We start from the raw sequence: 22,361 nt of genomic DNA on the forward strand, positions 1-22,361 counted from the left end.
GACATGGCCTGAGACTTCTGAAGGCCAACTCCTCAAAACAGTGCAGCCCTGGGACTAACGCACACTGACTGGCAGAGCTGTGAAGCCCTACAGAAGTGCTACATTTTAATATGGCTGTAATAAAAAGCAGAGTATACGAGAGGCTCTATAATTTCAGTCTAACTAGGCACTTTGCTTTAATTGTCAGTTATATTGCATTACATAGAAATTTCAGTGCCAATACCCAGCATAAACCACCCGCATCAATTTACTAATTTGCCTGGCATATTGCTGCATTAGAATTCATTTAGCACAATTACTCTAATTCCAGCAGCAAATCCAGATGTGCTGCCCAAGTTACAGCTAAAATATCCTCATTCTTGGGAAGAGCATTGAATTACATAGGGAGAGAATTGAAAGATGCATTCTCTTGTAATTGGGGCCGCCCTCCTGTGCCCGAACACAGAGAAGGGTGGGCATTAGCCACATTAAAGAGTTAAGAGGCACCGTAGCATCCGACATCTAAACACAGCCCTGGGTACTGAAAGCCTGGCTGGTGGCACCCTGCTTCCAGCCTGCCAAAATCCCTCCTTTTGCCCTGCAAAAGCAGGGACCTCAGCACCCAGCTCCTCACCCCGCAGGGTGAAAGCATACAGGGGCCAAATCACTTTGGTGCAAGTGTGCATTTACATGAGTTTGGCTCAAAATTCACCCTCACAGAGAAGCACCCGGGAAGCCGAGGTGTAACCACCACCAAAAGCCAGTCGGTTCAGCAGCACGGAGGTAGCCACAGCCCCCACCACAGAGATACTGGTGCTGATCCAGTCACCCACCTGCAGTGGCTCATCAGCATCTGTCCCTTTTCAGAGCAGCATGGGATGTGCACGCTCATTAAATCCAATTCCCTTTTTAACCCCCCAGATTGATGGGAATTGCCAAATTATTTCATCCCGTTTAAAAAGGTTCTCCCCGCATGCAACATTGTGCAGTTAAATCACAGTGCACACGGGGACAGTCACCTCCCAAAGCAGGGACATCCCTGGTGCCTGCTCCTTGATGGCGGCACAAAAACCTGACTGAGGCTTGCAGGGGAAAGATAAGGGCAGGAAAAAGCAGACAGCAGCACAGTCAGCTGAAGGAGTCACAGGGGATTTTATATACTTGCTAAGAGAAAAAGAGAGAAAAATGGTTGGTCCCTCCTAAAAAATAATTTGTTGAGTTTGAAAGGATTTGAAAAAAGTATAAAACATCAACAATGATGTGATGGGAGGAAACACAGCAAAAGGAGAAGCAAAGGCACAGTAATCTGAGGACATTTGGAGCTGGCAGGGCTATCTTACAGGGGAGGGGTGCTGCCTCTTGCCATACTGTGACCATACGTGGTCATCTTGGCTCTGCCCCCCACCACTGCTGGAGATCCACCCAAAACTCACTTGATTCTTTCATGCAAAACCCCCAGATTCTGCCCAAGTGGGACAAATGGGGCATGTGCCATCCCCATCCCTACATCCTCAACCAGCCTGGGAACAGACACAGCTCAGCACTCATCATTGTTCTTTTTCCAATAAAAAACAGCCCTGGCAAAACCCTAAGCAAAAATTGGAAAACTCATTAACATGATCAAGAATTTCAGAAAATGGAAAGAAGAATAATTCTTGCAATTACAGCCCAGCAAACTTCATTAGTCTTTAGAAAAATAATAATCAATATGGAGCGAGCGGTCTCCAGACCAGGAGAGTCACAGGACTACAATCAATACGGCTGCCTGCGTGCAGAAACAGCTACTTGTGCCTATCTGGGTCTCTGGTGAGGAGCAGCCCCCTCCTGCACCCAGCTCCCCACAAGCAGTCTCTCTCCCCACCGTCAGAGCGATGGGTGTTGGCACAAGGGTTTCCTTAGCAAGCACACAACCCCTAAGGCACCCCATCTCCTTCCCCCTGCCCGAAAGGCACCAGGACTTGCAGTGGTCTGGGTGGAGAAACAGAGCCCAGAAGAGGCAGGAAAGGGATGGAAAGGTTGTGCCCGGCTGCCAACCATGGTGCAAAGACATGCCAGCTGCACGGTTTTCACTTCGTGTTGTACTCTCCGCACTCCTCCTGATCCTGTGTACACCGCGGTGGCTTCTCACCGTGCCCCTGCTGCTTCCTTCACCCCAGCCACTTTGCTTGCAGCTTCCTACAATGTCTGACTGATGGATACCGCCGGAGCCGAAGCTGGGCTGCGGGGTGACCCCTCCTGGGGGCTCACCGGGGCGAGGAGGCAGCACACAGCAGTCCAAGCTGGTGAAAATGCAATTAACTGCCAGGCAAGGGAAGTCACCTTCACATGCACCAGAATGAGCAGGATGAGCCTCCGACCTGCTCCCTTCAAGCACTCTGTCTGGCCTGCTTTGAAGTGAATTATGGATAAATGCAACAACCCCTCTGGGAAATTACTCATCCGTGACCTCAAGCTTCCCTCTGACTTGTACGAAGTCCTTCCACTGGTCCTAGAGGCACAGCAGCACAGTCCTGAGCAGTCCCCCCTTCCCAGGGCTTCATGACCCAAACCGGCCCAGACCTTCGTGAGCGTCGGTCACGATCCAGCAGATCTGCGTGGTGGGGACACTGCCCAGCCCCAGCGCTGCCCCGGAGGAGACAGTGCTCAGATCCCATGGGAATTCTCATAATTCCTGCTCCCCAAATAAGCCCTGCACCCCTCAGGGGAGCACAGGGCTCCCCAGGGCCAGGTACATGTCCCAGAGGGGCACAGTCATCCTCAGCAGCTGCAGCCCAAGGGTCCAACCACAGGCACCCACACACACCAGGGAAGGACATTTCTACTTCCAACCTTTTTCTTCTCTCCTCTCACCCAGTAATTATCCCATTTTTGCATCAAAACAGAGTCTATTAAAATCTCAGCTTCTTTCTGAAACAATAGATTAACGTAATCCTCTTACGACACAGAACTGGCCGTGCCTGTTGCAGTCTATGATTGCAAACTTTCAAGCCTGGAGTCAAATTTTAACTTTTCATGTCAAAACTCTGAACAGAACAATCATCAGATAGTCAGGGATGTTGGATTTTCTCAGTGTAAGGCTTTCCATTTAAATTAAGCTGAAAGATTTCCCCCAGGTTATGGCAATTTAATTAAAACAAAGTAAAAACAAACCTCTAAAACTTCCAAAATGCTAGTTGTAAAATTAAAACCTCTAGGACTGCCAAACAGAGTACAGAAGCCAAATAACACCCAAGGGAAAACAAATACTTTGACTTATTTCAGTAAAATAAAAAGACTGACAAACCAGATCACATCGTATCCTTCACAATATAAGCGAAAATATTTAAAGCCCCCATCGGGCAGAACAAAGACAATTACACAGATGGTCAATGCCACCAAAATGAGAAGTTGCATGTTGAGACTCCTCACCTGAGATGATCTCCACTGCCATACAGCTCCAAGTCACTGCTCGCCCTGCTCAGATCCTCACCATAGAGTTAGTAGTGAAAAACCTCTAATCAAAGAGCTGCTTAAGGGACAGACATCAGCTCTTTAAGCCCTGGGACCTCAGCGATACCTGCAGTCCCTGGGAGTTGGTGGGACTAGGTGTGGCCTCGTGAGGCAGCTGCACACGGGAAGTCCCCCATCTTCCAGCACAAGCTGCTGCACGAGCCCTGAGGAACCTCACCGCTTCCCGACCTCTCTGCCACACACTCATGTTACGCTCGTGCTGTGAACACAAGAGTCCAAGCCCAACACTGCAACCTTGTATGGTGTGACCAAGGTTTCTATCGCTGAGGAAAAACAATGAAGAGAAGGAGGGAGACCCTGCCAGCATCCTGCACCCTCTGCCCACATCAGCTCTTCCCAGCTGATGCTCTACTCCAACCTTCACCCTGCTGCTGTCCTCAAAGGATGCTGTCATGCTACTGGCAGAGGGAAAGGCAACCCTGGGGAGATGTCTGGGCAGGCTGGCGGGGACTGCCTGTGGGGCAGACATCTGTGTCACACTGTGGGGTGTGCTGTCCCAGTCACTCACCTTTGGAGCAGAAAACTCAAAACACCATCACCAGAAACGTGCCACGTGGCCCCAGGATGAGTCAGCTGAGCTGGTCTGGTATGACCCAAAAACCAACCCAGTCCCTCGGTACTCAGTAATGGAGTGAGCTGACTCGTCCCCTGGCCGTGCAACCACTGGACCTGACAGGAGGGCGGTGGCAGGAGGTGGCTGGGTCCCGGGGGCATGGGGACCCAGACCTTTCCCCAGCGCCTACCAGATGACATGCAATGTGAAGCTGTGCCCTGAAGAGCTGGGCGGTGACACCACAGCAGCCTTTGTAGTGTCCTAGGATCCCGCCAGAGCCTGCACCACACGAGGAAAGGCAGCGTAACTACTGCTCATCCAGAACGACTGGATAATGAAGCACATTAAAAAAACCCAAACATTTAGGTGCTAATTTGCCACAGGGTCTAGCTAAAGGTGTTTCTGCCAGTCAGTGTCAAGGATCCACTGGATTTCTACCCTAATTCAACACCCTCCCCCAAAGAGTCTGCAAGGCAACACCTTTTACATACACCCCCACTGGGGTGTGTCAAGCTGTGCTTCGACACAGGGGTAGCACAGGGAAGCCAGCAAGCAGAGCACATTGCCTGCAGCATGGAGGAAGAAGGTCCAGTACCACAGCCACGCTTTGCAGCAAAGCCCCCATGAACCTCCAACCCCACGACAGCAAAGTGGTAAGAAAAATAACTCACAGCACGTGCTCTGCGCAGCCACAGCTTTTGCTTAAAAGATAAAGTAATTTGGAAATGGAAACTTCTTCACCAGCTACCAGCCACCGTGGGAGAGGAGATGGTGAAGCACAAGGCACTGAGGACAATGGTTCTTCATGTCAAATACCTAAAAACCAGCATCATTGGGGTGTCCAACAGAACAGGCTACTTAGTACCTCTCCTGTGCGTACTCTGCTGCGCATCAACATATACACACACACGGGTTGTCTTAAGCTGAAATGCCAAGCAGCCCTCAAAGCAGCACATCCCTGAAGACCCCAAAGAGCGAAAAAAAAAAGCTTGAAATACACCACAAAGAGGTTTGTTCATCACATTTCTGTGAACCTTATCTCAGCCCCGATGTGCACCTCTGCACAAGCAGAGACACCACCAGCCCCATCACACCTCAGCCATGTTTCTCAGCGCACAGGGCAGGACACAGCACCACGTTACCTGTGGGGTTGAGCAGCTTCACTGTCCCGTGCAGCAACTGGCAGTGGCCAGGGTGCCTCTGCCGGCACCTCTGGCAGGTCCACAAGCTGTGTCACAGTCTCCCAAACACTGACGAGCCCCAACTGACATGTCTGCTTCCCCCTGGGCAGGACCGCAGGATCTCTCATCACCCGATGCTTGCGAAAGCAATAGGCAGGAGTCACAGGGAGCATCATGACAGCACAACAACAAACCCGAGCTCCCTGCTTCCTTCTTCCCAAGTCCCCCCTCAGACGTCACAAAACTGCAGATGAACTAACTGGGGCAGAGACCAGTCCTTCAGGCCCCGGGGAATTGCCTCCGACATCATCACCTCCGGGCAGGCAGAGCTCAGTGGTGTAGCTCAGCATTGTGCAATCCCCAAATGATTAAAATCAGGATATGTCCCCTCCCACAGGCCTGGAGGCAAAACTCAAGGTGCAGCTTTCCCTCCCAGGAGGGGCTCAAGAAGGTCTCTTGGGCTACTTCACTGCTGCATGGTTACCCCAGGCCCCAGCACCTCCTCACCTGCATGATGGGCTGCCCGTACTTTGGGGACATGTGCTGGGTTTGTGTGGTTGGATTTTTGGCAGCAGGGGAGGGGGCTACAGCAGTGGCCCCTGGGAGAAGCTTCTTGAAGTCCACCCAGCTCCATGTCAGACCCGCCTCTGGCCAAGGCCAAGCCAATTAGCGACAGTGATCGCACCTCTGTGATAACCAATTTAAGAAGCGGAACCTGGGAGGAGAAGTGAGAGTTGTGAGGATGAGGAGGACACCTCTGTGAACACCGAGGTCAGTGGAAGGAAGGAGGAGGAAGCAGGGGAGGTGTGCCAGAGCAGGGAGCCCCCCCCTTACTCCATGGTGAGATGGCAGGGCTGCCTCCCTGCCCCCCATGGAGGTCACTGGTGTCGCAGAGATCCACCTGCAGCCCGTAGAGGAGCCCACACCAGAGCAGGCAGCTGTGATTAAAGGAGGCCGGGACTGAGGGGAGAAGCAGCCCCCGCTGTTGTAGTTCGGTGCTGGGAGGACTGCAACACACGGGGGTGACCCACGCCAGAACCGCCTGGGAATGGCTGCAGCCCATGGGAAGAACTCACGACAGAGAAGGTTTGTGGACAACTGTGTGTGAGAGGGAACCACGCTGAAGCTGGAGAGAACGCAAGAAGTCCCCACCCGGGCCCCACCAAGGAGGAAGAAGAGACGGACTGACTATAAGCCCATCCCTTTACCCCTGAGCTGCTGGAGGGAGAGATTGGGAGCAGACTTGAGCCCAGGAAGAAGGGAGGGGTGTGGGGAGGTGTTTTTAAGATGTGGTAACACTTCTCACTGTCCCACTCTGTTAAGTGTTGGTTTTGTTAGCGTTTGAATTAAAGTGATGTTCTTTTTTTCTTCCCCTTATGAGTCTGTCTCTTGCCTGTGACCATGACCATAAAGGGTCAGTCATCCCTCCCTGTCCTCATCTCAATTCCCAAGTCTTTTGCTTTATTTTCTCCTTCCCATCACTGGAGAGAAAAGGGTGAGTGAAGGGCTGAGTGGTGCTCAGTTGCTCTCTGGGCTCAAACCACAACAGAGCACAGGAGAGGTTTCCCCAGCTGTGCAACCTCATCAGGAAAAGAGGGAAAACAAGAAAAAGAAGTAAAAAAGGAAGATTGCATCTTGCTTCATGCTGTCCCTGTGCTGGATGCCTCTGCTTTGGTCCCCAGCTCACTGGTAGCAGCTCTGCACTCTGGACCAACCCTTCTGTCACACCACGGCCACATCCACTGTCAGACCGTCAAACCCACCTCAGCCTCCACTTCCAGTGAAGAAGAAAGTGCCTCTGTGAGCCCCCAACCTGCTACCCACAAATGTGCCAGCTGATGCCTGGGCACACAGGGAAAACCCCTCACTCCCAAAACCCCCAAAAGAAATTTTGGAAAAAGAAGTCACAACCCCACCAAAATCAGGAGGCCCTCATCATTCTCTTCAGAGTCGTCCTAAAGCACCTGGAGTCTGACCACAGCAGCCCTTTGCCAACACATGAACCTGCAAAAACTGAACCTGGGTAGATACAGTTTAAAAGCAAAAGTTGATGGGTTTCCCTAGCACAGTGTGGCCTCACATGGCTCAACTGGTCCCACGAGAGCTCTGCCCTCGGCTCAGGTCCAGGCAGCATCCCCACAGGTCACCCCGTGCAGTAGTTTTGGGATGCTCAGCAAACACCTGAGGTTTCTTTGCATCAGCTGCTGCAGAGCACGGACAGAGCGGGGCCACACAGCATGGGCAACCAGCACCCACGATGGCCACAGGCCACCCCATGTTGCTCTGCAGCATTCAAGCTGCAAGAAACAATCCAGTACTTTTTCACTGTAATGCCCCCAGGCTCTGTCCAGGCTGGGTGATGCTTCCAACCCAGCTGTGTCTTTCCAGCCATTCATCTTCCAAACAAAGCCCAGTTTTATCTCCATCTGCAGTGAAACATGTACACCCCTCTGCTACAGGGGGCAGTGGTACATGGCAATCCATGCCCTGGGCCTCCTTGCTGGCAAGAGAGTTGGCCACAGAGTGGGATGGGGCTGAAGAAGTCCAGGGTTGGTTTTTTGTTTGGTGCTTGCAGCAGGGTGTCCCACCAGCTGCTGCGAAATATCTCCCTGCCTGGCTGGGCAGGTTTTGGCAATGCTGCACACAGCCCATGGGGTGAGCAGGCAGGAATGTCACTGAGCAGGACCAGCCTCCCGCTCCTCACACCCGCAGGTTAAGGCAGGAATGATGCACCAGGGAATGATCCTCTCACCCTGCAGGAGGAACAGTCACCAAGCCAGCGTGACCCATGTTCTGCCCAGCATGCTGCAAACAGCTTGGGATCTCTCCTGCCACCCCCAGGGATGCAAAGCAGGCACTCCACATATGGTTTTGGGAAGAAGAAAAAAAAAAATCAGGTAACATCCTTACCTCAGGAAAACACATTTTAAAAGGTGACTCTGCATCTAGTGCATGGAGCAGGAAAAATTTAAAACGAGCAGTGAAGGTGGGAAGTGCCAGGGGACATCAAATAGGCCACGTTTTCACTGCACGAGTCTGCTGGCAGGCCAATATTGGCCAAGATAGACGGAGATGTGAGCTGCGATCAGAGCAGCCAGACCTGTGAAAGCCTCATGGATGAATGCACTTGTAACGGCACAAGAAGCCCCACAGGGCTCAGGAATAAGATTAACTGATAATAGGGCAGCTCTGGCAATTTGAGCAACTTTCACGTTACAGTCACTTCATCAGCCCAGAAGACTGGAGTGTCAGTGTCTGTACCAAGCATCACCGGTGGGGCTGACCTGCTGCATCAGGCACCACTGCTTATGATTTGGTCATGGCTCAAATCTCTTCAAATCACCTCAAGAAGTGGGCAGTGAGTTCAGCTCTGGAGCAGGGTAAGGAATGGGGCTTTCCTGGCCCCAGACTAGGTCTTGGCATCCCAAGAGCCCACGAGCCCACAGAAATGCTGAAAACTAAGACCTTTTTCAAGGCACCAAGGTGCAAATAAGGGTAGATAACATGAAAATAAAAAAGAAATAAAACAAAGATGCAAACCATCTTCTTCATCAACAGACATGCCCCTTGCAGAACTACAGAAGCTAAGCTGTGCAAGTCCAGCCTTAATATACCTTCTACCAGCCTCCCCAGTCTGAAGATGTCCCAGCCATCCTCAACACCCTCTTCTCAAGCAAGCTGCATCCTGTGGCTGAACTCTGCGCGATTTGCAGATGTGTCTTCTTTATTTGCTCACTATTTGCCGAGGAACAGAAGGGGAGATCATACATATTAAGGTACACCCCAGGCACTAGCTTCAGGTCTTTGATTTACTCTTTCACAGGTCACTGTCTCTGTAAATGCATATCAAAGGCAATTGCTAGCACAAACAGCTGCACTGGTGGCTGAGCATGAAAAATGAACTAGGCTTTCCTCCCAAATTACTCCCGCCTTGCAGAGAAGGCTGCAAGGAGAGAAAGCAGGGGAGAGGAAGGAAGAAAAGGTCAGAGCAAGCAAGGGCATGCAGCAGAAAGCCACAGAAAAGTCAATTCGGCATAAGTAGGATGGGGCAGTGCGAGCTGGACCAGCACAGCCCTCTCCCTCCCCTGCCCCAGCACGGCTGGACCCTGTCGAGGGAGCAGGGCAGGCAGCATCAGGCTCAGCAACACACCAGCTGATTTTCAGAAGGGCTTTTATTAAAAAACTATCCAAAATGACAGTCAGCAACCTTGAAACTCTTAAGAAAATGGGGCAAGCAGGGATTTTTGAGGATGGGAAGAAATCAAAGGCAGAAGAGACCTGCTGGAACATGGTTGTTGGTAGCAGCCCTGCAACACCACATTTCAATTCCTACGCAGTTTATTTCACACTGCACGGGCCCCAGCTGATGTGACCCAAGTACACACGGCACAGAGGGGAACCTGCCTTCCCTGGCCCACAACGGATGTGGCATTACAGCAAAGGACAGGGACAAAGCTGAGGAGCAACGCAGCCCTTTGCCACCCCAGCTCCCCTCCAAAGGCTCTGACTGTGCCAGCTCCAGCTACTCCGAGGGGTAAAGCCCCTGGGGTAGCATTAGGGCTGTGTAAGAGATCAATAGCAAATGCATGGAGTCTGTGTACTCCCTTAGCAGCTTGCTGGATTAAAGATTTAATGCAATGTGTCCCTCTGGAAGAAATTACACAGGCTATTAAGAAAGATGCGCCTCTCATCTGATGAAATCCAGCAATCATTGCAGCAATACGTGCAAACTAAATAGGCTCTGTAGAGCAAAGGGAAAGCTGCAGTTGCTCTCGTGAGCCCTTTCTGGATACAGGAACCAATGGGTAAAGCAGCAGCTCTATTAGCAGTAAAGCAAATGTGCAGACACAGCCATACTGTGCCTGCGGAGAGCAAGACAGTCCCTGCTTCCACGGGAAGTAAAACAACACTCGGCAGCAATCGCGAGGCCCCCGGAGCAGGGCAAACAGCTCTGGGCTGGGAGCAGCGGGAGACCTTCAACACCTCACAGGGTCTTGCTTTCCAGAAAAGAGCGAGGGACAAAACAGTCCCCATTCCCACCCACTCCCTGCCCCGAGGTGGCAGCACCTTGGCACTTTGGGCATCTAGAGTTAATGCAGTTAATGCATTTAATTAATTAGAGTTAATGCACAAGCAGGAATTAACCCCGGCTCCCTCACCCAGGGCCAACGGGACCAAGGCGTGCAGGCTGTCACAGCAACAGGAACACCATATGCTAAAGCATTACTTTTGGGGGATAATCACAGTTTAATACAGCATTATTCAGGGTGTAGCAAGTGCCTCTTTCTAAGCAGCAGTGTTGTGCTGCAGACAGCAGCACTGGCTACATTAAATTCAGCTCCAACATCCCCTCAGAGTGTTCAGCAGCTTTACCACAATGGAGCCTGATCAGTAGGACATTAGACTTGACCAGAGGAAACAGATGCAGGGAAAGAGTTTGCCTAGCAGAGCTCGCATTAGTATCCGCAGATAATTTTCCCAGGGAACCTGAGTTGAGACCCCAGAACTCATTCAGCATAGACCACAGCCACACAGAGAGTTCCCAGGGCCTGAGTGTGACCCACGTTAGCCACGAAAGGGCAGCCACCTGCACTGCTGTGCTGCTCCCTGCCACAGCTGCCAATTCCCACTCCTTTCCAAGAGAACCCATGGGTTCGGATGCTGTGCCAGGCTCCACGTTGCAGCGATCCAGGTGCCTTCACAAACACACAGGGCAGGTGACCTTGAACATCTCTGCAGAGCTCACCCATCCTTCCCCCAGCAAGCGTGGACACGTGGGCTAACACCCTGCTGCAGTGAACCTCTTTGGTGGGGTTTGCTTCCCACTGCTACATGCACCTCGAAGAAAGCTGCGTGAAGCAACTCCCCCCAACACCTTCATTGCTGTAGTGCTTTGCTCCCTAGAAAGGTCATTCACCAGTCTCAGCCTGGCTCTGGGAACATCTCATGAAGCCAAGTGCTTCTCTGTGGTGTCGGTCCCTGTGGTCTGCCACAGAGCTGGGCTCAATACCATAAACACAGGTACACACAATTGTGTATTAAATCAGAAATGTTTCCATGACAGTCCTGTGTGCTGACCTACAACAAAGGTGTTGCACCAGTAGGGCCCTGCTTCATGGACTGTTCTTCACTCATTTTCCTCCTCACTGCCCCACAGCAGATCTTCCCAGCTTCCCATTGCAGGGTGAGGCTGAGCCACTCACATAGTCTCCCAAACCTTCTTCACCCCCTTTAAATCCCTCGTGGCTCAGGAGGTTGTGTAGAAGCTCCTGCAGGACCCAGCTGAAGGCGGACTTACTGAAGGAAATAAAAGTTAAAATTCATAGCTGCTCTGATCAAAGCAAGGATGGCCACAGATTTCCAAACTCTAATGTCGAGAAAAGTTGGACAAGTTGGAAAACAGATGCCTGCAGACCGCCTGAGAAGGTGACTTGGTTTGAAATGCCAACTCTTGCAGTTTGTGCAGCAGGCAGAGGCAGGCTGCGTAGCACTGCACTTGAGCTGGACCCTGGCGGGAGCAGGGTGACAGCAGCTGCTTACCAGCATCCCCTGGTTCCCCACCCAGCACCTGCAAAGCTCACAGGGGGCTGCTGCAAGCAGAGCACTTCTTAGTTCCTCCGTTTTTCTGCTACAAGCATCAGCCATGGCTCCAGCTGAGAAACACCCTGTCCAAAGCTCGGTGGGGCAGCATTCTGCCCACATGCCCTGTGAAAACAGCCGATTTTGGGGGTGAGCTTTAGCAGCCAGGTCACTGCAGCTCGGCAAGCCAGCGCCAGCAGCTGCACGCTTCTGCTCTGCCCGTGCTATTTATTGGCTTAATGTGTCAGCTTTGAACACTGGCGCTTTTTGGCAGGTCCCTTCAGTCTAGGAGTGAGCACACAGACAGATCCCACGGCTCAGCTGGTGAGCAGCTATTTGCAGGTTATTAATGAAATCATTTACTGTTTATTGTAATGATTATGCCAAAACACAAGCAAAAAAGCATTATGGTCACTACCAGGAAACCTGCCCATTCACAACAGGTCAGGGAAACAAAAGCTTCAGGTATTGCCTTCTAAACAGCAGGTTTACAGGACCCCATTGGTGGCCCAGGCTCCTCCTGGCACAGCTGTGCCTGTCACAGGTACGAAGGTGTCCAGGACAAACGCTGCCTCCTGCCAAAACCCCTTAATGCAGAGGAGCATACAGCAGCAAAATCACTCTGCGTAAGCACTCTCCTGAGGAACACATGTTCACTCCAGACGCTTTATGGTAGAGCTGCAGTCAGTCCAGCAAGGCTGCGAGTTGCACCCTGACCTTCCCACAACTACAGTAAAGGGTGAAGCATCCCAGTAAACCCACAGCAATGCACCTTGGGTCCAAAAGCACCAACGCCACTGTCTGACACACCCATGCTGCTGCTGCTCCTGACAGCCTCTTAACTGTGTTTTCTCCCAAAACACCACAGGGAAAGCAGAGGAGCACATAAAGGAAAGAAACTGCCAACCTGCCCTTACTTTGCTGTTAAACAGGGAATCTGCTTTCACCAGCACATCAAGAGCCTGTGGAGATGAAGGAAATATATTCCTTTATACACTCTCCAGGGCACGTAGCTATTTGCAACCTGAAAAACAGTTGCTGTTACTGCACATCTGAGCAATTATCCTGAGCACAACAGCGTGGCTTTAAAGGAACAAGTGCTACCCAAACTGCAGCTTGTTGCATCCTCTCTCCAAAGTGGCCCCAGACAGGCCAGCGAGCAGGATGCAGGCATGGCTGCAGGGAGGGCCAGCAGCATCCCATCCACAGGGCCAGAGGCCAAGGATTCCCCAAGCCCCAGCACTATCACCAGATCTCTGCAGATCTACTGCTGAGAGCCCTTCTGCGGGGCACTCTGGAGACCCCGAGGTGCCCGCCCCAAACAGGGAGGCTGAGCAACGGTGCGGCTGACGTGGGGCCTCAGGGACAGCCATCACAGGGACTTCTAGGGAGGAGGAACATCAGCACAAGCTGAAAATGTGTCACTGAAGACTTCAAGGCCAAAAGTTGGTTTCCTGCTTAAACAGAGTGAAAACAAGCACAGGGCAAGAGCAACACACAGAAATGCAGCGTGATGTGCCCCCCGATATGCACCTGCGCAGCAGATGTGCCCAGCCCAGGGCTGTGGTTGGGGCTCCCGGGGGAAGGGCTGGGCAGCCGGGCACCCTGGGCCAGCAGGTACCACCTCGCAGAGTTGGCAGCAGACGTTACCCTCCCTCCCCATACTCACTGAATAATTAATCCTTCAGAAATTAGTCTTTAACTAAGCCAGCTCAGCAAATGGAGTGAGGAATTTCTAGGTCAGAGCTATGAGGATGGCTGGGGGGAAAAAAAAAAAAAAAAGAGCCTTAGGGCTCTGTCTCCTGTTCATTTCCAAGGGATTAGCACCCTGTTCTGCCTTGCCCAGCCAGGGCCAGCACCTCCGAAGCAAGAGCTCAGATGAGAATCACACCTTGTCATCCTGGTGAGGGCTGACACCACAGCTGCCTTCTGACATCGCCAAAGAGCAAATCTTTGTGCAAAGCATCTCTCTCTCTCACACAGTTCATTTTCCAAAGCAAACAGGAAAGCACCTTATATTTGTTATACCCTCCCGCTTCAATGCCTGTGACATCTTAACCACCATCTTCTCCAGAGGGTTTTTTCCCCTCTTCCCAAAGCTGTAACCCAGGGATGAAGCACGCAGGAAAAGCCCCAGGAGCATCACATTTCACAGCACCAGCAGGCCAGAGCAGCGCTCCGTGAAGCCCCTCTCAGCCCACTCGGGCGGTACCATCTATTGCTGTGCCCAGCAGCACACGGGGCAGGCAGGTTTCCAGCCGTGGTGCCCTGCCAAGAGACAGCAGCAGCTACCGCAAGGCGCTGGGTGACAGATGCTCTCTTTGGTAAAAGATGCTCAAAACACACTGGGCCTGTCCTCCCTGGGAGACAACCCTTTGAAAATGAGTTAAGTAATTATTTGCTTAAAAAGATGGATCTTCCCTCAGATAGACATAGGTATTTGGCCACCCAAAAAGATCTGGGACTGTGGGAAGAGCACACAGAGCTGGAGTGCAAGGAGGGTACAGGGGTTCAGGACAGGATGGGAGGGTTGGACAGCGCAGGTGAGGGGGTACCAGCAGTGCACCCCACTCCTGCGAGTGCCGGAGCCGGGCGAGCAGCAGTGCCGCACTGCCCTCTCACGTCCCCCACCCTGGCAGGCACCCACCCCACACACCACGGGGACCCGACCCATGGTCCCTCAGCAGCCCCAGTCTCCTGCCCCCACTATTCCCCACCGTGCTGCCCTCCTCTCCTCCCACCCCCATCTGGGAAGCAGGGGGGCTGCGTGGGGGTCAGCACTTGCAGTTTCCCACCTCTCGCTGAAAGAGTTGAGCCAGAAATTCCAGGAAGAGGGGGGCAGAGAGCTCTAGTGATGGCTGTCGAACACCTCCAGCCATCCCCACACAGCCAGGATGTTCAGGCAGGAAACACCAAGGGACAAGTTTCCGGCCAAGAGCCTGGGGTGGAGGGACACCACAAAAACCTGTCCTCCCCTTCGCTCACACATGTTAGAACAACCCTGACCACCATTACTACAACCTCCAGGCAACAGGTCCAGCCCCAGGGAAGTGTTCGCCAGCAGACCCAAACAGGGAGGGTGGCAGGAACTGGGCAAGGGAAACAGCCTGTGCTGCACCCACCTTGAGTCTCCACTGCTTTGTGCAACCCCTACTCACACCAGTAACAAAGACCGTGTCCTCCACAGGCAGCCTGCTCAGCAGCTCTCCCTAACAGCACACCACCTTATTTATCCCTTCTGTTTAACCTGCCAGGCACCCTGCAGTCCATACCTGCACTCAGAGAACAGACTGCACGCAGTTACCACAGCTACCACCAAGCTCCCATCCCAGCTCCAGCACCCCCAGCTCATCCGTTTACTACTCACAGGTTGTTTTTTCCAATTTCTCCTTCTGCACTTTAAGACAGACATGGACAAACAGTGCCCAGAGGAGGGCAGGGAGTTAGGGAGCCACGGTGCAGAGGGTCAGTCCTTCTACCTAGTGGGCTACACATTCCCCTGAGGGGCTCCATCCCTCTGTCTCATGGCAAGAGCACCAAGGCCTTGTTGGAGTGTGGCTATCCAGCACCCTTTTCTCTCACCTGCATGGCAGAAATGCACACAGCAAAGGCTGAGGCTAGTGCATCTCCATCCAACCAGGACCACATGCCCTTCGGATGAATCCTCCTCCCCGCTGCGAGAAGGCAGATACTCAGGAGGCAGCTCCCTGTGGGAGCAAGGGGACCATGGGGGACAGCGGGCTGCAGGACTGGCCTCAGCACAACAGCTTTGTGCCACAAGGGCACTGCCTGGCTCGTGGGGGTGCTGGGAACCCGGAGCAGCCCGAGGCAGCAGCAAGGTGGCTGGGGGGGGGGCATGGCAAGCGCACCCTGCCTGTCCCCCCACGCGAGGTGGGGGCGGCCACAACAATCCCAGCATTGAGAGGCTGCTCTCCCCAGCCCATCTGCAGCTCCATGAGCCTGTGGCAGACAAAGACAACGTTAGCTGATGGCGAGCCCTGCCAAGGCGGGGGAGACAAACGGCCTTTGTATCTGCAAAGGCAAAGTTAGCTTTGGGGAAAAGACTAGATAGCTCAACAACTGGAGCCTGTGCTTTGGCTGCTTTTCACCTGGAGGTTTCTAACCCACGTGCAGATGACAGCAGAAGTCTCCAATGCTCCCTTTCTCTTGCCTGCCCCACTCATGAGACAAGCTGGGGGGCCCACTACAGGTCCTCCCTCATGCAAGGGCCTTCAGCATGCAGCACCAGTCCATGAGGGCACACTCACAGCACCAGGAAGACTGAGCCAAGAGGAGTTTGACCCATACCAGCTTAAATCCATTTATCACCCCTGCTTTTCTTTTGCCCCCAGACCAGCAGAGAGCTCAAAAACATTCCTCCCCAGGGGTAAGACAAGCAGGGTCTGCACTTCAGCCCTCAGACCTGGCCCATCCTGTCCCTTCCCAGAGCTTGAACTTCATGTCCGTGCAGGCAATGATTTCCATATGCAGAAAAACAAACCCCCAAGGACAACAGGTTTTCTCCCATTTCCTCCCTTCCCCAGCTCCTGGATGAGAGCAGCCCTCCTGCCTGCAGCGAGCCAGCAGCCACCTATCCTCACTCGTGCCCGCAGCACGGACCACCACGTGCACTGTGTTTACCTCCACGCCTGTCTGATCACTCTCAAGTGATCTCAGCACGGATCTTAAAGGTGGGAGGCACTTAACGGTGGCCACTGACGGCTTCTGCACAGCCAGGACAGCCCAGCACATGCTTCCCAGGGGAACCTCCCTGAAAAGGCAAATCCTCCCTGCAACTGAATGAGAAAAACAAGACCAAATAGAAAGGGAATCAAAAAGAATTGTTTTCTTTACACAGCACTCACTCTGGAAAGCTGGCATGATGGACTGAGATTAAATATATGTATTTAACCACTGCTGCAGTGAAACAGTCAGGTTTGACAGTACCAGGTTTTCACTACCTCCTTAGTCACAGCTAGTTCACATTGCATTACTCCAATTAAAAAATAAAACACTTGCCCAGCACTTCCCCCAGCTCCCACCACTACACACGAGTGCTGTGCCTGGCTTTGGTATTTGTCAGGCTGTATGAAAACAGTGAAATGCGGGGAAAGGCTGCAAGTCCCCGTTGTGGCATTTACTGCTCATCTGTTCAGGGAGGCACAGCCTCTCTCTGCAGGCAGAGGTTTGCTTTGCAATATGAAAATGGAACAAAGGTATCATGCACGCTGAATTATGTTGGAGGGCCAGACATCGGCTCGGCTTCCCCAAACAGAAGCACACCTCTTCCCCTACCAACCATCAGTGAGCAAAAGACAGGGAGCGTGGCACAGCCCCGACTCACCCTTTGACAAGGTCCATCCCGCCCCTCCGCCTCAGGGTCCACAGCAGCTCCTCCCGGGCTCCGGGCAGCCGAGAGATCCTGCGCCGCGGTGCAGACCTCCACGCTCCACCATCGCTAGCCACCCTGCGCCGCTGGAGGGGAGAGAGATGGAGACCCTGCCCATTAGTGAGACGGACGGAGCCCAGCACATCGTCAGCACGTAACGGAGAGGTGAGCGATGCCCTGAGCGATGCCCTGCAGAGGAGGACAACCACGTGCCTGCCCCGTGGCTTTGGCTCATCCCATCCCCCAGGCCTGAGCAATGAGCTCAATTTAAGGGATCTCAGCAGCCACGAGCCTGGCCACGCTGGTGTAAGAGCACACCCTGTGAGGATGCAAACCTTCCTTCATTTGCTTGGTACTTCCAACATTAAACCAGGATGTGCTGTCCTTTTTCTAGATGATTATCAGTCACTGGATTGATAATGGCTTACATTAGCTAATGGGTTACATTAATTTCTTATTCAACAGTAAAAAGTAGATGAGTGAGCAAGAGCTATGGGCTTTTACTTTTATGTACCCTCCCTCCCCTCTATTTGGCACTAGCAGCCAAAATATATCAGTGCTTCCTACTGACCTCAGTCAATATGCATGGCTTGGCAAGAGCGCCCAACGCATTTACTTGCTGCCACGCTGACGTCCATTTATTATTACATGGACATATTCTCATTAGCCTGCAACCTGGTATGGTAAGAGAGATGAGATGGCCCATTCAGAAGCCAAGGCAGAAGTATGAACTACTGGGGAAAAAGAAACCCTCCATCAGGAGCAGGGAAATGGTGTGGATCAGTCATGCTATGGGGGGAAAAAAAACACCACCACATATACAGGCTCTCCTGGCTCTGGGCTAGCCTGCCACTACAGAGAGCATGGAAATGGGAAGGAAAAGGAATAAATGGGGTAAAACCATCAGCAGACACTGTCATTGGGTAAAGCCTTTGCTATCCAAGGGGAACAGCTAAGGCACCAGGACCCACCGCACACACGAGCCTCGGGGGAGCCATGACCCCCACCCGCAGCACAGCCCGCAACCCCTCTCGTGGCACGACGCAGGCTACGAGCCCGTTGCCCACCGGGCCTGGCAGGATGCTCGCAGCTGCCGTCCACAGCCATATTGCTAGCAAAAACCAGAGAGGACAGGGAAGTGCAAAAAGCTACCAGGAGAGAAAGCTTTAGCATAAAGTCTTCCTCCATCAGGTATACTAGAGGAAAAACTCTCCCCCTAAAAAGAAGTGTCTCGGTGCTTTTTCTGCCATATCACAACATTGCCTCATTTTCATCTGTTTCAGCTCAGAGTACCTTTGCTTTTAGCCTCCAAACCCTAATGTGCATATCACTAAGCTGCCTGTTGCCGATTTACCCTGTGATAGACAGAAAAAGGTGGATGCCGGTCTTCAGCATCACTGAAATTCAGACAAATATCTGCCTGGATTCACTCTCACTGTGTAACTGCTGTCTGCTTCAGCATTTATGTTCAAGGCAAATTTATTGGGAGAAAACACACAACAAGGAACATTATTTGCAAGTCATTATTTTGCCTCACTAGAGCTGGACACTGATGTAAAAGAAATATTTGAACTGCATCCTGAGTCACACCTGCTAATCAGGAAACCTGCTCTCACCGAGCCAGGACTGCGCCTCTGAATTTGTATTAATGCACACAACCAAGTGAACTGCTTTCCCTTGCTCCTGCTCCAGCTGTGGCTGCTAAAGTAGCAAAAAGCATCTGGCCAAAAATTATTTCCCCTCAGAAAATCTTGCAAAATCCAGGACAGTCGTCAGGTGTAAGCCTGGAAACCTCAGTTTCAGCTAAAAATATTTTTTCTGCTTGTAAATTGGAGACTGCAACCTCAGCCAAGTAGTTAAGGCTCTAATCACTGTGTCTGACATGGAGAAAGATGCCAGGGAAATTTTATTTATGACACAGCTAATGGGGTTTGCCCTTCAGCACTGGACAAATCTTCCAGCTCATTACCCAACATTAAGAATCACTTGGACAAATTATGTATTGGATAGTCAAGCCTGCAGAGCAACTCTGATTTACCTTAAAATGACCTACAAAAGAAAACGTCACACATGCCCCTCCTGGTCATCCTCACAACACAGCAGCACTATGATTAACATACAGAATGCAAGACAGGGTTAAACATTTAATTACAAAACTGTTTTTCCACCTTGCTTTCTAAACACCTCTCAGCCAAGGGATGCTCTTCCCTGCTTTGCCTGGAAAGCTAAAGCAAAGCTGGGCCATCCTTGGGCTCGCGAGATACAAGGGAAACAGCAAATTTTTGACAAAGAAGGAAGTCCGGAAGAAAACTTCTGCATACTCAAGTCAAGCAGATTGCAAAGAGAATCTAAAAGGGAAAACGTAGGCAAAAAGCGTGCAGCAAATGGGATGAGACTATACACGTAACTCCCAGTGCCATTAAGGGCATCCTCACCAGAACCAAAGAGAAGATTGTTCATCACTTCTCTCCCAGCTGCTCTTCTCTTCTGTCTGTGCTGCTCTGACAGCCAGGGAGGGAGGCTTGTTGTATACAGAGGACAACACTAAAGGGAACAGGGCACCCCGTGATAGTCCCTTCCCTCACCAGGCTCCTCCAGACAGCATTTTGTCCAGCCACCAGCTCACCACAAAGAGGAAGGTTTCCCATCACATCACCACCCCTGCCCCATGCACCAGCTACAGCACACACATGGGACCTGGGCTACTGAGCTGTTACAGCCCCATTTCATCTTCTTCCCACCGCAGGCAACGAATGAGGAACAAAAGGCATGGAAGAGCTGATGGCGCTGGAGACATTCCTTGAACAATGGCAGCCAAAGGAACCAGTGTTCATCTGGTGTTTCAGGAATGAAGATCATAGTATGGCTGAGGGCAGCTGGGACCTCTTGAGATCACCCAGTCCAAATGCCCTGCTCAAGCAGAGCCAGCTACAGCAGACTGCCCAGGACAGTGTTCACTCAAGTTTTTAATATCTCCAAGGCTGGAGACTCCACAACCTCTCTGGGTAGCTTAGTCCAGTAAAAGAGCATTTTTGGTCTTTAAGTGCATTTTGCTTTGTTTCAGTTTGTGCTCACTATCTCTGTCCTGTCACTGGCACCCTGAGCAGAGCCCATCTGAGAGCAAACCCTTCCTACTGCCACACACATGGTTAACACAGCCTCACTGCTCCAGCACAAGGAGCTGACACCGTATCTACCTGTCAGGCTTCTGCAGGCGCTGAACACTTCAAAACCCACGTGTGCTGTGGGTAGGGAACTGTAGCGCCCAGGGGCTGGAAGGAGAGGTTCCTGGCCCTCCTTCCCAGTTCATGCAAAGCCAGGTTTTACCACAGCAACGCATCTCCTCTGCTGCCAGGACAATGCAATCGAAATTCTCAATGAATGGAAAGAAAATGCTCTTTTGCCCTGTATGGTCAGGCCCCAAATGAGCTCATGGTGGGATGCTGCTTCTCATTTTGCCGAGAGTGCGTTTCAGCACCTCTGGCCATGGGTTTGCCCTGAGGAACTCATCCAGGCACAGCCCAGTGAGCACCTGCAGTCCCCGGGGCCACGACATAACCTTCCTCTTCCTCCACGAGCTGGAGAAGGGTGCATCCATAAAGATATGAGGCTCACACTTCCGACTCCTGAGAGCCAACAGGCTTCTCCCCTCCACAGAGAGGGTGCTTGAGCACAAACAGACCTTAGAAAAGGCTCCCTTTTGCTGCCAGTGCACTGCCACTGCAGGAAGGAGCCAAACAGCAGTGAAACTCTAGTGTGATAAAACCTGGATTACTCTTTCTACTTTCCAACACTGCCACAGGACCTGGGGAATCGTTCAATCAGACAAGGTAAAACACTCCAGACACGCACAGGACCAAAAGGATGCTCATTGCAGGTCTGGTCCCATCATCTTGCAGCAGCTGCTTCCCAGAAGGGGATTTATTTCATACACCAGAACACACTGGCACCAATGGCCAGAGATGCAAACCCACCCAGCAGCCCACCCAGGACCCCTTACAGAAACATTCACACTTTTCTCAAAAGAGAGTTTAGTTCGTACAGTTTCAAGCCATTACATTGTTAGCCAAATCTTGTGCAGTATTTACAGAGTGAGGATCACTGGCCTGGCAATCACTGATTTTTACATTAATGATTTTGACTTCTTTGCATAAAATGGTCACAGCCAAGAAGAGTATGAAATAAACAGCTTCAGGAGGTTCCTTCAAAGAAAAGGAAAGAAAATCCCCTTTTGACAAGAACGAATACAGACTATTCAGGAATTCCTGGGAGCTTGGGTTGGTTTTGTTTGTCTGCTCTTGCTTTTAATTCAAAGTCACTGAAAGGGTTTTGTGCCCTTAGCTACTGAACTTGCCACGAAATCAGCACCTTAATGAGAAGGAAGCGAGAGTTACGCATTCATTGCTCAGGCATTTGCACACTGACTCGCAAACCAGAGGAAGAAACAGCCATGCCAACCTCTGCAGCCAGCCCACCCCAGAGCAGCTGGCACAGGGCAGGACTTTCCATCCCCGGCAGCACACTGGCCAAGTTCTCCTGGCTCCCCCTCCCCAGCTGCCCCTTTGCTGGCTCAACCACACGGATGCCACATAAGAAGGGAAAGCTTCACGCCAAACGCATGCTAGCAGAGCCAGGGGAGCAGCCGCGTGTCCCTGGGCAGGGACAGCGCTGATGTCCCATGCACTGCACAGCCCTGCAGTCCTTGAAGGGGCTGCCCAAGCTGCCAAATCCCCTCACCCTTTCCAGTAGCAGGCACCTGGGAAAAACAAGGGTGAAAGCAAAATACCCACAGGTGAGCACCTCACATGGATTAAGAGCAATTCCATAAACTCTCACCATAGCCACAGGCCAGCTTGAGGTGGGGACTTGGCAGATGAAGACTGCTGCCAGTTATAAAGTCTCCCCCAACTCAGAGAGGAGCAGAAATACACTTGTCCATAGGGAGGGACACAGACAACTACTGACAGGACCGTACAACACAACATCCCCCTTAATACCCACAGCAGAAAGGCAAGACATCAGCCAGACAGCGATGCCCACGCACCCTTTAAAGCACTTTTTCGCTTAGAGGCTGGGCTTTGCTTCCCAGGGTAAGATCAAAGAGTGCTTTGGTCTGAGAAAGCTGCTGCTCTGCTATGGGTTACACTGCTCTGCTATGGGTTACACTGCT

At 52.0% G+C, this 22,361-nt stretch overlaps 1 protein-coding gene across 4 annotated transcripts in view; it reads right to left on the reverse strand.

The window, feature by feature from the left end:
- Positions 1-22,361, reverse strand: part of LOC141930292 (ankyrin repeat and fibronectin type-III domain-containing protein 1-like) — a 261,254-nt gene that overhangs the window by 209,416 nt on the left and 29,477 nt on the right. For 2 of the 4 annotated variants that reach the window (XM_074840948.1, XM_074840950.1), the window contains one exon: positions 17,147-17,277. The exons of the other annotated variants lie outside the window; for them this stretch is intronic. In XM_074840948.1, coding sequence (XP_074697049.1) covers positions 17,147-17,163 — 17 coding nt within the window. In that variant the 5' untranslated portion in view covers positions 17,164-17,277. The remainder of the gene's footprint in view (positions 1-17,146; positions 17,278-22,361) is intronic. 4 annotated transcript variants of the gene reach the window in all.

The sequence above is a fragment of the Strix aluco genome, chromosome 15 (genome assembly GCF_031877795.1).
Source record: "Strix aluco isolate bStrAlu1 chromosome 15, bStrAlu1.hap1, whole genome shotgun sequence".
NCBI lineage: Eukaryota > Metazoa > Chordata > Aves > Strigiformes > Strigidae > Strix > Strix aluco.